Genomic DNA, 18,233 nt, shown 5'->3' with positions numbered 1-18,233 from the left:
TTTTATTAAGGAGTGTAAATAGAGAAGTAAAAATAATTGAAAGATTTTTAAGTTTTTATTGTTAAATTAAACTTCATTTACAATAGAAGTATGGCAAGTTACAATGCTTGTATAAACTTTTACACTCAACATTAAATGGACGTTTTTAAAGTCAAACGGTCAGTTAAAAAACTTGAATCGTACAACGTTCTAATGGTAAAAATAAATTCTTAACAGTTTACGCAGTTTAGTTATGATTAGGTATTTCAAAATTAAGTAATTATTTCATTTATTTATTAAAGCTTTCTTTATAACAGCTTAACTAGTTCTAGTATGTTGTGTTACAAAAATGCATAATTCTAGTGTTTTGTATAAAATATTTTACAGGGTTACTTTGTTTTGGCCAGAATTTATTTTTAGTGATATACTTGTGCAAATGTTTTAAAATCTTTAAGAACTGCTGGATTAAACTTGGCTTAGCAGTCTTCAATTAATTAAAAGTGTTATATAGGTAGTTTCTTTTTAGTTTGTTCATGTATATACAGAGTCTTAAGAATATCTTTAAATCTTAATTGTAAGTTTGTTGCTGTAGGTTCTCAAAAAATTAAACGAGTTTTTTTTTTTTTTGTAAACACCTAATTTGATTAAAATAAATAATTTTAGTGTAACACTTATACTATATCTTTAATTTTAATAAGTTCACGAAAAAAGTAAATTTCAAACTAAGCTAACCACACGTAAGTGGTACAAAATTACATAACTAATTTATACCTAACCCAATATTGTGTCTAACTTTGGGTGGAACTGGTGTAGAAAAGTTAAGAATATATAAACAATTTATTATTTTCACTCTTCAAACTATATTTTGTATTATGAAGCCGTGTAAAATTTACGATTTTAAAAAAGTTATAACTACAAACTTACTGATGTGTAAAATTATTTATTTAACAATGGTCCAGTAAACAAGTGGTTGTCAAGGTGTACACTGGTGCACGAAATTTATTTTGGAGTGCACGAAACTTTTAGGGTATACAAAACTCATTTAGGGGTGCATAAAATTTTTAGACTACAAAAAAAATCTCGTTTTTAATATAATATTTATCTAGTTTAAGCGACATAAAAACATTAAATAAAACATCTCAAGAGTACTGTACTGGTAATTTTGCAGTGATTGCGGAGATGTGTTCAATTAATATGTAAGACAAAGCCATATAGATAAAATATCATTGTGCAAACAAGGTAAACCAAGTAGAAAGCTTTGTTAAAAACAGAATCAAATGATAAATTCCGTTTTCGTTCTTAAAAGGTTTGTATGTAAATATGAACTGAGTTATTACTTTAAAGGAGAAATGCATTAGTAAAAGTGTTTACGTAGTGACACCACTAGCGGCACTTATTAAAAATAGATGTTGGGGTGCACCGATTTTATTTTTTGCATTTTGGTGTACACAGATTTGATTAGCTTGACGACCACTGCACTAAACTATGTAATTCTTCTAGTTTGACGCAACTTTAGAGCTTTAATTAAAAATTAAAAGTGTACTATATAACCCGAAATATTTTTAGTTTTTCAACTTGTCATCGACAACTTTATTTTAAGACGTTGAAGTATTATTACTAATTAAGGCACAAAGAATATAGTTTACATATAAATTTTAGTTGTTAACTTGGCTTTTCGTTAAAATTTATAATTCTATTAATGTAAAAACAGCACAAGCTCGACTGATAAACATAAAATAAATTTATTTTTATGGCACTTATTTCAAAAGTAGAGATCAATCTCATTAAAAAAAATAAGTCAAGAAAGATATTTACTTATTTTCATTAACTAACAAGTAAACAGAACAAGTGGTCTAACATAAGATATTAAAAGTAAATACGACGATGATTTAGTTCTTACAAAATGTGCACAAAATATTATTATTGTGCATGAAAGCACAAAAAGTTAGATTTTTTTCATTTTATCAAAAAAACTTCACTCCAAAACTTTGTTTCAATTTTTTATAATATTGTGTGCAAAAATAACAGTTTTTTTTTTGTGACAAAAGGTTGATAACTAAAATCATATTTTAACTTTTAATTATAATAAGTTTTATAATATTTGAGGCTATAAGACTATAGTTATTTATTTTCAATAGGAACCACTGATGTAGGTAATTTTACAGATATTTTTTAGTTGTTACTTTATAGAGATTTTTATTATCTGAGTGTATATCAATTTATTTTAAGGAGAATATTTTAAATGTTATATCTATCATGCTTGTATTATGTAAACTTTAAGGTATTGAAATCATTACATTACCTTACAACAACAAAAAACGCCACCAATACATTGATATAATGTCATCGTTTCAATAGCTATTTAAAATTTATTTAACGCAAAATTTACTACACGATAAAATAACCTACACGTCTCATTTATTAAAAAGTGTTCAACTAATTTAAAACTCAAACATTTAGTCTAAAAGCTCTCAATTCTAACTTTAAGCAAAAATCAATACTTCAACTAAAAATTGTTTGTGGTTAAATAAAATTATACTAAATGGTAGAAGAGTTGTTATTTTATACAAATACTTTTACTTTGCGTGATACTCAAGTGAACATTCTGATGTTGCAGTCGGAACCGGCCGTGTAAACCCACGGCTGGTTGGGGTGCCACTGCACGCACGTGACGCCCGTTCTCGATTGCGATTGGTCGGAAACCTTCATTCCTCTCAGCTGCTTCACGAGGTTGATGGAAGCCGACTTGTCCAAATCGCTGTGCAAGTAATTGTTGTTTCAGTCGAAAAATTACTCGGCATAGATTGTTTGTTTGGTAGGTTAAGTTGCGCAGAATTTTTCAAAAACTAATCAATAAGGTTTAATAGTTTTTATTCCCAACTATTTGTAAAATTGAAGAATATTTAAAATTTCAATTAATTAACTTTAATTTAACTAAAAAATTTAACTTATATCTAAATGTAGCTGTAAATTCAACCGGTAATTTAATCAAAAACACCTGAAAACTTTCAACGCAAACATAAAATTTATCAAAAAGATTAAGTTTTCAATTGTAACAAGAAATTGAAACTAAATTCAATATACAACTTTTAATAAAAAACGTATTTTTCATGAAACAAACTCGTATACGCGGTTGTGGAAGATGAGCACGTTGCAATCGTCGCCGCTCGACGCGAACAGCGGGTACTTCTTGTGGAAATCAACCGACCTCACCGCCTTGTCGTGGTACCTGTTACGTCATAGTCAGCACAGTTTGAAAAAAAGTTTTTTATGAATGTGGTGATCAGTATTGAGTCAATAACAATATTGTTTTTGCATAAAGTGGTATACAAATAGATACTACTTTTTTTTTATGTTTAGCTAAATATTGAACGACTTTTTTATGAAAGTTTGTTCTATTTGAAATAAATAAAATAAGAGGTAAGACTTACTAACAGCTACTCTTTGATATTAAACTCAAAAAACAGAGGTTGCTGTTGACATAAAACTAATTAAAACACAACTGATTTGCAAGACACTTCTGAAAAAACACCAAAGTTAAAAACCTGAACTGTTTGTAGGGCTTAGTTGACAGTTGCAGGTCGAAGTAAGAAAGTCGCTTGTCGTAAGTTCCCACCAGCAAATTGTCGCCTGTTTTAAAAACATTAAAAATTACAACTTCAATTTGTAGCTAATGGTTTATACAGCTTGTGCTAATCGTGAACACGTGAAAAACATCATTTTCACACTCGAGTCAGATTTCAACTGCTTATTTTATGTTTAGAATTAGTTTAATACATCACATAATTGCCAAGAAGCAAAATAAAATTTTAAAAAACCCTCTGGGCGGTTAGAGATTTCATGAATGGACATTTTTTTACTTGTTTGTAGTCGTTGCAAATTAGTGGTAACGCAATTTTAAAATGCTAATGTTTTGTTTTACAACATCAAAAAAGCTTATAACTACAAAATTCATAACATTGCTTAGTATAGTAAATTAGTGAAAACAAAATATACCATCGGGATGAATGGAGAGATCAGAAATGTATTTCGTGTTGCACATCAGCTTCTTCAACTTCTTCTGCTTTTGAAGGTCGTATATGTAAACGTGAAGTTGTGTCTGTTTGAAAGTAACAATTTATTTGTAAACTTTAAACGGCTCAGTGTTTTGTGCTAGTAGATGGAACACTTGAATGAAGAAATTAAATAATATATATCGAGCACTCTTTGTCATACGCAAATTATATCAAAACTTTTAAGAATCACACATGTACGTGTTTTTATTTTTAATTGTACTAATAAAATCTTAAAACATTGCCAACTTAAAAATGTAAACAAAAATGACAAAATAAAAAAGAGCAAAAAAACTACTTTAACAGTGTAACTACTGCAATTAAACTGTTAGTAGTATTAACACTAATAGACAAAAAAGGATAAAATTTTAATTTTATACAGTATTAAAAATAAATAAAAAACAAACTGAAACTAGGAATAACTGCAAAAAAACAGCACTTTTAATAATTTCTGTTAAACTTCATAGTCATTTTAAACTTTGAAAAAAAATTTTAAAGAACATCTTAAACATCAACTGTTTCAATCAAACAAAAGCAACTGACAGCAACGAAGAATCTGGCGCAGTTGGACTTGGGGTGAAACTGGACCGCTTGCACGGTGCCCTTCATCCTGGTGAAAGGGGCCATGGTGATCCTCGTGGACAGCCTGTGGATGAGGACCTGGTTGGTTGCCATGCCGTGAACCTTGGACATGACGGTTGCGAAGTAGTCTCCCAGCGACTGCCACACTATCTTCGCTACCGGCTGTAGTGTGAAAAATATTATTTTTATTTTTTTTATTAAAAAATCCTCAATTCTGGCTGTAGAAATATGTATAGAATATAAAATACTAATACTTTGATTAAAGTTAATTATAAAAAATAGTGATACGATTTGTTCTCATCATAAACTAATTTTAATATTTTATCACATTATTAAATTAAACACATTTTAATCTTATGGCTTTATCTAGCTATTGGCTTTTAATGGAAAAGTTAAATTAATGATACTATATTTTTAATAATATATGTTTCTGTTTATAAACATAAACACTTTATTCTGTTAAAAAACTAAATTACAATGACAAATTAGTCTTTGAAAAATAAAAAAAATAGTAAAATTTATATAAAATTTGTTGATAAGAGTATTTTATTAATTTTACGTTAAGTTCTTAGTATTTTACTAGATGAAAAACTTAATCTGTTATTTATTCTTTACTTGTTTTTTTATTCTTTAAATTTCTAATTGCATTGTCTTTAAATCTAAAAATGCAACTAGCTGTATAACTAATTTTTTTAACTAACTCTAGGATGTTTGATTTGTATCCAGTTGTATTTGCATTGCTCGCTTCTAAATACTTTCCAGTCTTCACTCTTTGAAGTTATATTTTTTTAGTTTTAACTTTAAACCAGATGCATTACGTTTTTTATAAAGCTTATCTTATTTGTTTAAAAATATAAAACAAAACTTTGAAACTAATGAGAATAAACACTGTTACAAAATTAACCAAATATCAATAATATATTACAACAAAGTATGTGTTGTTGAAAATCTAATTAAAAATTTAATAACTCAAGTCTGTAAAAATTCTTCAGTAAAAACTTAAAAAAAAACAAGATACATTCAAATACATTTTTATCACATTCACAAGACAGGTATACAAAATTTATAACCCTTAGCATATAGTTTCACTTAAAAAAAAAATATTAAAATAAAAAAAAAACATAAAAAATAAATATAACGGTATTTCTAATAAAATGAAAATATTTAAACATATAAGACAACTAACACAAATATTAAAATACTAACAAGCATCTGATTAATTTTTTCGTCTTCGTCTTCTTCCCTTTCAAAACTTTTGATGTATTTTTCAGTTTGATTTCTCACTTTCTCGTTGCCAACATCAGGATTCACCAGGTACAAGTTCTGACCACTTATAATAAATAATATAAGTTATATTATATAGTATTTTATAGTATGGAAAGTTTAATATATTTCATTAACTATAAGATAACGTATAAGATTATATTGAATATGTATGGATGATAGTTTTCTATACTTACTTTAAAATACCTTTAAAATACAGTATAAAAGTAAATAGTTCAGTAACAATATCCTTTTTAGTATCCACATACATTTTTCAGATAGTAACAAATCAAAATTTAGTACAAGTCTACTGTAACATTTATACAATACTCAGAGCTCCGTTGAAGTGCGTCAACTCACAGAAACATGAGTCAGTTTAATAAAGAGAAGTACTACGCAAATTGTTTTTTATTACATATTCCAGCGATCTTGCTTCGCTAGGATCTTTACTAAGAAACGACTAGCTCGAAGTTTTGAACATAAAATAAACACCAAAACTAATAGTCTAATCAAGGCAACAACACAATAGTTTTGCAGCTGCAAATTGTGTTTCAATCAAACATTTGTCAAATACAATAAACATTCACCAAACAATTTATAAATACTAACACGACAACTGCGAGCAGTATGAGTCTCTTAGTGGGGCACCAGCTGACAACCTTCACCTTGTCGTCGAACTTGTATGTTTTCACGCACCTGTCAGTCGTTCATGTAATTTTGTTGTAAACAGAGTTTTATTTTAATGTTTCCACTCACCTTCCCTCCAAACACTCCCACACCTTCAGCGTGTGGTCGTCGCCACCCGACGCCAGCCAGCAACCGTCCGGCGAAACGCTGATGCTTCTGACCATGCCAGTGTGACCTGAAAGAGATTTGGTTATTTTATTACTGTGTAATGTTAAGTTAATATTTAGCCGGTTCAACAAAATAGTTTTGTTTGCGGTGAATCATGTCCGTGGAACAAATGAACTTTAATTGATTTCATCATTAAAATGCAGTTTAACTAATACAACTTAATATTATGTTACACGCTGATGCTTCTGGTATTTCCCGTGTGTCTTGAAAGAGTTTAAATAAATAATTTTTATCTTATTTTATAAAAAATAAGTGAACTATGAGGATGATATTAATCTCTGGGTAAACTTTGTTTGAATACATGTGTTATCATTGAGCCCTGTTGTGAAATGGAGTGCTGTTATTTAAAAATTAATAATATAAGAATTGAAAGATATCAATAGATTATTTAAACTTGTGGATAAACCTTGTTTGAAGTCATTTTGAGGAAGAAATAAACATTTTTATCTGTCGAAATAAAAACATTGTCACGCTTTGAAGATTTATAAACGGTTAGCGTTAAAACTATCTTGCTAGTAAGTCACCAAAATATTTATGCGCTGTTTGTGAATGGCTAATTTTTAAAAAGAATATTTATAAAATTTGAGCGAACTAACAAGTAGTTTTTTGAAACTTTTAAATAAGCGTTTTCGCAATTTAATTAGTCAAATCAAAAGTCATTTTAAAAAAAGTTTTTAACATAAAAAACTTAACATGAATCAAAATAAAACTTCACTTTTGCATAGCAAGATCTACAAATATTTCAAACGACAACTAACTTTGTTCAAAGTATTATTTTGCAGTTTAAAAATAAACGTTTTCACAAAATAACCAGTCATTTTTAAAATCAAACATCATTAAAAACAACAGCATTTAACTTGAAAGTCTAACACCAGGTTTTATTTTCGCATCGCAACATCAACAAACATTTCAAACAACGACGAACCCTTGTACAGTGTGTTCTGGAACTCGGGGAAGGGTTTGAGCTCCGACCTCTTGGGAACTTCCGGTATGAGGTCTTCCGGGTTCACGTTGACCCGCATCTTGCGCTGGCGGGGACACAGCAGGAGGTCCAGGCACCTGTTCTGGATTTCCTGCGAAATGTTTAATGTATAAACTTAATGAAAAATGGTAATTAATATTACAACAGGCATCTGTTCTGGATTTCCTGCGAGAATAAAATGTATAAATTGTAAAACACAATCATTTGGCTTTGCAAGTTTCTAAAGTTTCTGTGAACAGGTATTTTTTTGAGACAGAGTATAATTGCCAAAAACTAAAAACTTAAAGCGTGTCTATGAAAAATGTGCAATGATAATACAACAGATTACATTTTGCTAGGTTTACAGTAAAAATGTAGTCAATGAGTTAATACTATTTTCAATGCAGGGTTGCCAGGTTCTCCAGGTTTTCAAATTTCTTCCAGGTTTTAAAATTACAAATTTTAGAGTCTGTTTTTAGATTAAATTTAACTTTAAGGTAAAAAACTGTGTTTAATAGTATAACAAAATTAAAAAGATATCTTAAAGCTTCTTTAAATGTGCTTTTTAGTAAAAAAAAATTGATGAGGAAAAAAAAAACTTAATATACGATAGATTTATTGTGTCAAATCGAAATTTTACTACTTAAGATTTATATGTTGTTCAAAATTCCAGGTTTTTTCGTGATTTCTCAAATTCCAGGTTTTTCCAGGACCCCAAGTTTTTTGGCAACCCTGTTAATGTGCTTATATTTTTTCAGCAAACAGAAGTTCTTAAATCTTCTCGATAACAAACCACCAGCTTAAAAAAACAAGGTATAATTTTGGAAACTAACCAGTGTTACAAATAACGACAAACAATTTCACAACGTTCCAACAAACAATATTGAACAATTAGTACCTGAATGAACATTGGATTTTGTGGAACTTTCCTCAATGCGTCGTACGCTGTAGGTATGTGCTTGTACTTCATTTCCATTTCCTCGTCCGAATCCGCCGGGTTCTCCATCGCCTCCCTCTGTGACGTCATAATGTAAAACGTTTTAAATGTTCAAGACACGATTTTTTAAGTAGCTTTTTTTAAGCTGCGTCGCAACTTCTCAGCTGTATTGTTTTTGTTATGCGTTAAAGTGTTAAAAATCCTAAATTGCTTTTAAGTAAGACTAATGATTTATTTGTGCGACATACTCTAATATTTTTAAACTACGGTTGGGGCGCAACTTTGGACACGAAAATAAGAATTTAACTACTGACTTTATATAATAAAATACATGTTTAAAAGAACCGTGTTTTGCTTTATGCGTTCTTGAAAAATGACCTCAGGTTCACTCTTTTAAGTTTTTGGTATGTAATATTTAAGCTACAAAAATGACTAAACGTGTTGTTTTGACGGTAGTATTTAATCAAAAATAGAGACTATTGTAACTTTCACTATATAAATAATGTTATGATAAAATATATTAAAAAGATTTTAAAATGTTTTGTTTTTGATATTCGTGTCATAAAAACTTAAACAAAATATAAAAATGAGTTGTTTTGGATTAACTTGATTATTTCAAACTTTTACTAGTTCAATATATGGAAACTACAACTTGTTTCCATTTCTAAAAACTTTTCTACTTATAAATTACAAATTATATTCATAGCAAACCTCTTCTTTAGTAGGCAGATACTCCGGTGGCGGGTTGTAAGAAAGCTCGTGGCCCGGAAGTTTCTGTTTTGGGGCTTTTATGTGCATCAGCGTGCGAGCGTTGTCACTCTTTGACTGAAAATATTTGGTTTAATTTGATTGAATGTTATATTTAGTTTATACAGTTCAGTATGTAATAAAAAATAAACTGAATAAAAAATCTCATTTCTCTTTTGTTAGATTACCAAAGTTTTTTGACAGTCAACTTTATGGTTTATAAAGAGTATAATAAAACAAACAAAATGAAATTATTATAAAAAAAATAGCTTTTTGCAGATTAGATATATTTTAATCTGATAAAACAAACGGCTTGTTTAGCAGCAGTGTCCCAAATATCATAGAATTTTCTTTGACTCTCCTCAGGCTTCTTCGGCTTCTTTATTTTCAGCCATCCCATCTTGATAGCGTGCACCAGTTTTCCTACCTGTAACAAATAATTGTTTTTTTATATTTATTGCACAAGCTTATGCGTCTGAGAACAGCTATATGTGTGCTTCTAAATCAAAAAAATAAGCTAAGATTTTAAACCGGATACAACATATTTTTTCAAAACCCCACAAATAACAAATTAAAAACTTTACAAAAACAACTTTTGAAAAAAAAGTTCCTTTTATTTATATGATAAAAAAGTAAACTCGATTATATTTAATTTCGCTGTGATCTCCCAATGTATATAAAACCTCAGCAAGCAAATTTCCAAATTCAAAAAAAAATCCAAGTTTCCCAAACATTATTTATTCTTCATTCCTAAACTCCCCAACCTCGCTGAAAGTTCAAAACGAACCTTCCTGCTCTCGTCCTTGGAAGGAACGAAGCTCCTCTTGTGGGCGGGCGCGTTGGTGAGCGGGTGAATTTCCACCTGGTGGGAGTACATGTCGGGCATGGGGGCGTACATGCCCACGCTGCTGCTGTACGCGTTGCCGCTCTCCAGCCTGCCGATCATTTCCAGCTCCTCGTCGGTTAAAACGTGCTTCGCGTTCGTCATCTTGTCCACTATGGTTCGCCTGTTTTGTTTGTGTTTTTTAATGCGGTCTTTAAAACGTTTAATAATTTGTTATTTTTGAAAAAGAAAACAACTACTCAGTTTCACCGCAGAGCGGATATTCAAATTGTAAATCTGTAGTAAAATAATAATGGTAAAATTTGACAAATAATTAAAAATTGGTTTGAAACTTTAAAACGTTTGCTTGTTTTGATTATTTTATTTATTTATGTTTTATAATGTGGTCTTTTAAACGTTTGTCTGTTTTGATTATTTATTTGTTTATGTTTTATAATGTGGTCTTTTAAACGTTTGTCTGTTTTGATTATTTATTTGTTTATGTTTTATAATGTGGTCTTTGGATCGCTTGTCTTTTTAGATTTTTTTCTTTCAATGTTTTATTTTTAAAAGCAGCACAACGCTTGTTATTTTTTTCTTTAAAAGACATACTACAGGTTTGATTTTCTAAAAACAATCAGATGTATCTACTTGATTGAAGGAAAACAAATATAATTATAATTTACAATTAAGCTATAACTTAATTTAAAAAGCAACACAAGCAAAAAATATTTTTAATATCTAGTAGTTAGGATATTAAGAATTTCATTGCCTTAAATAGGCCAAATAAAATATTTAAAAAGTATGTTGAAACAAATTTAGAAAGGATTAAACTGATAAATATATTGTCTAGAGTATTTTTTGATAGTAAACATAACTAAAAAAGTTTAAAAAAGCTAGTAACTGACCCTACAATAAGCATAAAAATATAATTGTTAATAAAAACATACTTGAAGTTGGGGTCGTCCATTTTTTCCAGGAACTTGTCAAGTTCGTCCTTGTTCAACGAGTTGGGTTTCATCAGCTTCTTGCCGTCCAAATCGTAGCCTCTGTGGGCGAACTCGAGGTACCACTCGTGCGGTATGTTGCCTACCGTGTTCTTCAGATCCTTGATAAAAATAAAATTGTTAGAAAATTTTTCATGATATTTTCAACTGTTGATAGATTGATGTCAAGCATATGTGGCTCGTTTTTATATTTACTTTCAAATTTGTTGTTATGACTGAAATACATTTATTTTTATGCTATCTAATTTCAGGCGCGTTTGAACTTTATAAGTTTCATTCCAGTCGTAATTAAACTAAATTTTGTTATATAACACAAATATTGCAAGCAATAGTTTCCTTTCAAACAACCTTTTAGTAACAGTAGGTTAGCATTGATCCATGATTACACGTCATACTACTTTATCACTTAAGTTTATTTAGGCACTTAAGTTTATTCTATATCTTTATATAACAACATTAATTAAATCAGATATTTCAAAAACTTAATAGTTTTAATATTAAGTACGCTTCTTATTTTTAAGTCTTTGTACAAATATACTTTGCCCTGTTTTTGTTTCCAAAAATTTTTATTCAATTAATTTTTCAAAGTATGATCATAAGATATGTTGCTGTCTATTTTTACTTATAATAACAATTTTAAGTTCTGAACCGATATCAAAACTATTTTAATTGTATAATTCAGTAGCTTCAAAGTATGCACCTAAAAACAATAGTGTCAAAAAAACCTACCAAACATAGAAATTGTCATTATTTTGTTTTTAAAACCTGATTTTCGATAACAATTAACAAATTTTAGCATATTTTGTAAAAAAAATAAAAAAAGTAAATTCAATACTGTTTAAACATTTCATTAAACTGCACATTTTTCTAAATGTTTTTCATTAAAATATGCTAAAGTACAGAGATAATAATACAAGTTTGGTGTATTTTAGTGTACACTTTCAAACACCTACATATAGACTAAAAACATTTACATTGCAAAGTCTTTTCTGGTAATTCTTACATAATAAAATAGGGACGAATTTTTGAAATACACATACGGTCATATTTTATGTTGAACAAAACTATATAACAGAAATTTGTTAGTTATAAATTATTAGCAACTAAGATTTAGACATTTTTTTGCATTAAAAAGTTTAGAATTTGAATTTTTGTCCCTTATTTAATAGATATAATAATTTAAATAATTTAGTCTCAATGATCAAATAGTTAGCAACGTAACAAAATTTCATTATAAAGTTTAACCGTAACATTTTAACAAAAAATTGTACAATTACTTATACTCATATCTAGAAAAACTTTAACTATTTGTTACAGATAACACATTTTAAAATATACTAAAAGCATCTCTTAAATACAATTTTACTAAAAAGTGAAGTTATTGACATTAGCTTTAAAAAGAACTTTCCGAAGCTTAAATTTGCTTTCAGATATGTAGGCAAACATAATTATTACAATTATTATTAAAAGTCTTAATCATTTGATTTTTTATAACTCTTTCTCATACTTTGATAAAAAATAGTGATTGTAAAAAGAATACACAAACTTCAAAATATAAACTTTAAATCTTGCTTTAATTTTATTTCTTTAAATAATAATTTATACTTACTTCCTCATCCTCAGAATCGTTTTCCTCGGCGTAATTGACACTTTTTATCTCTGATGCGAACTTTGGCACTGATATCGGCTCACCGTCGTCCTGTAATAAATAGTGTTATTTTTTTATAAAAAAACTTATATGATTGAGAGAAGTAGTATTTTTAGAAGCACCAAAAATTTTTAGCTTAAACATAAACTATAAATAGTTGCTGTTTTGTTGCACTGTCTTAAAGACATTTTCACTTGTTACAAATATAGTCTGATATAATTAGTTTGTTATAAAATATCAAAACCAACTGTTTCAAAAGAAAAAAAAATATTATTAAATGCTTTCAACTTGTTGAAACTTCTTTTTTTTTAATAATTTACCTAATACCTTAATATTACTTGTAGGTAAAATCAAATATTAAAACTAACATCTTCAAATTCAAGTTCTGATTCGCTGTCAGATGGGATTCCTTCAGAATTGTCAGAACTTTCTACTTCACCTTAAAAAAATTATTGTAGATAATTTTTATTAAGTGCAATGAAGAATTTAAATGCAATAAATAGTAATGCAAGTTTACTATGATAACAATAACAGTTTTATAAATAACAATAACATTATATAAATATAACATAATATATGTACTAACAAACATAAAATTATCATAAAAAAATGCTACTAATAAATTATTTATGTCTTTACTTGTACTTAATACTTATAAATCGAGACTAAAAAACTTTTAGATATTTGCTTTTATAGACCTTTGAAATGTAGTTTACACTAAAACTTAAACACGAGCTATCTATTTTTTTATAATTATTACATACAACGAATGTATACAAAAAAAAGCAAAACACATATATAGTCATAAGCATCTCAAAGTTTTTTTAATTAATAAATATAATTATAGTACTGTTTTTAATTTAAAATCTAATATTTTTTGTAGAACAAAAAATTATATTGGAAGAAGTAAAAGTATATTATTGTTTTTTATGAGTAAATGAAAATAGAATAGAGTATCATTCTTAGTACAAAAGTCTATAATTTTTAGTATTATTCAGTGCAAAACTTATTATACATTTCACACTAAAAATACAGCAAATTAGTTTGTTTACTATTAGATAAAGCATATGAGACTAGCACATACCAATAAGAAACTTATGGTATTTTGTGCCTCTCAAAAATATTTTATTGTATATTTTTGGAAATTTTTAGATTATTTTTTATTATATGCAGCAACTTTTGTTTTAAAACAATTTCTAATCCACATGAATAAAATTATTATAAAATTAAATGTATAACTAAAATTACTTGTAGAAACTAACATTTAAAACTTTGGTATTTTGAACTTAAAGAAACAAAACAAGAAAATGAAATTAAACATACAAAAAAATGATTATATAAAAAAAATTCTTATTTAAATTCTAGGAGTTAGTTGTACACTGATTTTTTGATTTATGTTAAACAAATTATAACACTAAACTTGAAAAACTCAGTATGGTAAAAAGTTAACTATCTACTTCAACAAACATATCATGTGTTTTTCTTAAGTTTTAAAAAATTGATCATGAGCATTTAAAATTAAAAAATATTTACTTTCACCAGATTCTTCATTATCACTTTTATCATTTTCTTCCTGTTGGTCTATTTTTTCTATTATCAGTTTATCCTGAAAAGTTTAGGATTTTATTAAAACAGAATACCATAAACAAGTTTTGTTTTAATTTTCTGTAATGTATTAAAAACTTCAGTCTAAATTAAAGACATAGATTAAAAATTGATCATTATGTACACATTATATAAATAATTCAAAAATATAAAATATAGCACTACAAAGTTACAGCAAATAGTTTATTAAACAACTGGTTTTGAACTTTTTCAAATGCAGTGTTTTTTTTAGTTAACAAATAAAAATTAAGTAGTACACTTACTTAAATATGTTTTCTAAACATTTACAGCCAAAACCAAATTTTACTAATAAACAGTCATAAAACTTATAAGCTTTAATTTAAAAATATATACATAGCTTTAATCTGTATAAAATTTAGTTTAGGCAACGAGTTTATATATCTTTTCTACATGTTTTCATCTTTTTGAAGCAAAAAAGTCACCCCGTAGTATTTCAAAAATGAAATTAGGAGCAAAAAAATGAAGAATTTTGCTCTAAATAAAGTTTGAATACTTAACAAATCATTATATTAACAAAACAACTTTAAAACTTTATAGATAAAACATAATTAGCATAAACTTAATAAAAACTAAATATTAAATAAACCATTATAATCATAAACATACATTTTCTTCAAAAGGTTCAAAAGTTTTCTCTGAATCTTCTGGTGCTTTAGTGGCCTTTCGTTTTCCTTTTTGCATCTTATAATTTATTTTATCTGTGTATGAAGATGTTTTTATTTGTTTAACACTTTTAAATACTTTATGATTTCACTAAATAAATAAATAAATATTTCATAAAATTTAAATAAAGTGAACATACAAATACTACAACAATGTTTAACTTCAGAATCTGACAAACATATCTATATCTGAAATTACTTTCAGCCGTAATTTGTTATGAAAATTTATGCTTGAGGCAATTTTATCAGGGCATAGTGGGGGTTAACACTTTTTTTATAAACTTAATCTTATTTTATAAAGTTTTTAATAAGCTACAAGATGCTTTTTACAGATTTTAAAAATTCAAAATATTCAAAAATAAAAATTCAAAAAATAATAATAATATAGCTGATCAAAGTCGGAAGCAACAATAGGATTCTTATGGGAGGCGCAAACTAAAATGGCAAACATAAACTATTTCTCTAAAAAGCTATCTTCTCCTACGCTTTTTGAGATAACTACCTCAAAAAACGTATGAGGAGATAGATTTTTAGTGATTTCTAGTTATCTGCCGTTTTAGTTTGCGCCTCACATAAGGATCCTATTGTTGCATCCAACTTTGACCGGCTATATCTCAAAAACTATTTTGAATTTTTCTAATCTGTAAAAGTATCTTTAGCTTAGTAAAAACTATATAGAATAAGATAAATTTCGAAAAAAGTGTTTACCCCCCTATGCCCTTAAAATATACTGATTATTACTGACTTTTTATTTATCTAATCATAAGTCAGCACTATACTAATATGTAATTTAATACTTATGTCTAAAAGTTATTAGCATATAATTACGCTAATAAATTTTCATTCTTCAACTCATTTTTTCGATAATACATTTTTTAATAAAAAAAAGATTAAAAGTTAATTAACCTATTTTAATATTAGCTTAATTAACTAATTTTTTTTTAATATTATGTTCAAATTTTTAAAAAAATGTAAATAATTCCTAAAACTAAGTCAGTTTTCTAAATATCAAGTTTATTATGTACTAAGCTATTCATTTGTTATTTTTTAAGCAAGTAGATTGAAAGTAAAGTATAACTAGTTTTTTGAACTTAAATATATAATAATTAAATTGCTTCACAGAACATCTTTGTATTAAGTTTGAAAAAATACCGAACTTATGATGATAACACTTCAATGATAAAACAAAAATATTTGACTGTTAAAATACTGTTTTTATATGAAAAAGTAAAGTAAATGCTAAGGTTCAGAATTATGATTAATAGGCCAAGTATAGAAAAAATGGAAATTAAGCCCAAAATGTTCAAATATATTTTAACTTGTCAATTGTATATAAAATTGAAATGTTTTACATAATTGAAACAGATAACTTTTACTAAAATTTCAAACAACAAAAAAATTAAAAATATTACAAAGCTAACTGATGTGACAAAATTTACAAAGGAGACTTGATACATTATCTAATAGATATTAACTTTTTAAGAAACTTTATTGCATATAAGTTAGTAACATTGCTTATTCACTGATACTATTTTGAAAGTTTCACACAAGACTTATTAGAAGGCTCCAAAGAAAACTTCTTAAAAAAAACTATTGTTGGAAAACCAGTGTTGATTTATGAAAAAAACTACCCACTAGAATATCCTGACTTTTATAAACATACTTTTTATTTAAATATATCTAATACAGTACTTTGACTGTTTTATAAATGTATCTAGATTTTATAGTTAAACAAAAAAAAACATAATTTAAGATTTTTTTATGTGAAATGTATTTACTTAAAAACGTGGTGTGCATAAGACTTTTTCTTTAGTTATTTACTGTGCACAGCATTTTATGTAACTCATGTCACTTATTGTAAGTTTTCTAAATTTCCAGTCTTTTTTTCACAAAATCAAGAAGTGCCTTCAAAAATCTTTATTTAAATTGTCTGAAGGGCATAGGGGAGGGGGGGGGTAAAACACTTTTTTATAAACTTAATCTTATTTTATACAGTTTTTACTAAGGTACAAAATTCTTTTTACATATTTGAAAAATTCAAAATAATTTTTGAGATATAGCCGGTCAAAGTTGGAGGCAACAAAAGGATCCTTATGGGAGGCGCAAACTAAAACAGTTTTTTTTTATAAAATTTTTATTTTTTAATTTTTTTAAAATTCTTTCTTTCAGAATTTTCTAAATACTGCAAGGAACATTTTCTGAAAACTTGAGGCAGTTATCTCAAAAAACGTAGTAGGAGATAGATTTTTAGTGATTTCTAGTTATTTGCCGTTTTAGTTTGCGCCTCACATAAGGATCCTATTGTTGACTTTGACTTTGACCGGCTATATCTCAAAAATTATTTTGATTTTTTTAAATCTGTAAAAAGGATCTTGTAGCTTAGTAAAAACTATATAAAATAAGATCAAATTTAAAAAAAAAGTGTTTACCCCCCATATGCCCTTAAATTGTTCACAATGCATTTTTATGATATTTGTCACATGTAAAAAAAATTCCAGCTAAAAAATCCAAGGTTGTATTTTATGGGTACCATACAGTTTGCATTAGGGTAGTTTTCAGAAAATCAAATGGTGCTAAGGTGAAAGTTTCTTCACGTCAACTTAAATTTTGCACAGGTTGTTTTGGTGTTATTTGCCAAATGTAAAAAAAAATAGCTGAAAACTAAAAGTTTGCTGTATTTATAATCACCCTAGTGTACAGGTTATAATAATAAGATAACCACTAAGATATTGTTTTTTGTTTTACTATTTTTATAAAAAAGAATAAAAAACATTTGGTATTAAAAATATTTGTTATAAAACAATATAAGGGGGTAAAAAATTCAAAAATTAAGGCTTTAGGGAATTTTTTTCAAACTTACATAAAGTAATATATGAGAGCTTTAATTATAAGCTCTAGGCTAGTTTAAAAATAATTAACTAAGGAGTTTTTGAAATATAGTCACTTATTAAAAAAACTATCCAGTTCAAAAGCATTAACCTCAACTTATAATACTCAGTAAAAATTTTTTTTGAGCTGGAAACCTCAATTAAAAAAGAACCTACTTACAAGAAATGACAAGTTTATTTTTTATTAAAAATTTAAACTTTAC

At 27.2% G+C, this 18,233-nt stretch overlaps 1 protein-coding gene across 1 annotated transcript; it reads right to left on the bottom strand.

Moving 5' to 3' along the window:
• Positions 1 to 2,393: 2,393 nt before the first annotated feature.
• LOC145835462 (ribosome biogenesis protein bop1-like) lies at positions 2,394 to 15,174 on the bottom strand. Its single transcript, XM_082943057.1, has 19 exons — positions 15,087 to 15,174; positions 14,388 to 14,460; positions 13,223 to 13,293; positions 12,816 to 12,905; positions 11,150 to 11,307; positions 10,164 to 10,383; positions 9,687 to 9,803; positions 9,341 to 9,454; positions 8,591 to 8,707; positions 7,657 to 7,804; positions 6,633 to 6,738; positions 6,486 to 6,572; positions 5,820 to 5,943; positions 5,315 to 5,383; positions 4,575 to 4,775; positions 3,976 to 4,078; positions 3,525 to 3,609; positions 3,101 to 3,208; positions 2,394 to 2,737 (listed from the first exon to the last, which is right to left on the bottom strand). The coding sequence occupies exons 1-19, from the start codon at positions 15,159 to 15,161 to the stop codon at positions 2,572 to 2,574; spliced, it is 2,232 nt and encodes a 743-aa protein (XP_082799183.1). The 5' UTR covers positions 15,162 to 15,174; the 3' UTR covers positions 2,394 to 2,571.
• Between the last annotated feature and the right edge of the window lie 3,059 nt (positions 15,175 to 18,233).

This window comes from Thalia democratica, chromosome 5, assembly GCF_965202585.1.
Source record: "Thalia democratica chromosome 5, ktThaDemo2.hap1.1, whole genome shotgun sequence".
Classification (NCBI taxonomy): Eukaryota; Metazoa; Chordata; class Thaliacea; order Salpida; family Salpidae; genus Thalia; species Thalia democratica.
This window is presented reverse-complemented; position numbering and strand designations above follow the sequence as displayed.

Bases quoted from the DNA above. Each gene is read 5' to 3' on its own strand.
- LOC145835462 (XM_082943057.1), bottom strand. From the start codon at position 15,161: ATGCAAAAAGGAAAACGAAAGGCCACTAAAGCACCAGAAGATTCAGAG. The intron at 5,944-6,485 runs GTTAGTATTTAT...ATTTATTATAAG, and splicing joins ATACTGCTCGCAGTTGTCGT to TGGTCAGAACTTGTACCTGG. The intron at 3,610-3,975 runs GTATATTTTGTT...TTTTTAAAACAG, and splicing joins TCTCTCCATTCATCCCGATG to GCGACAATTTGCTGGTGGGA.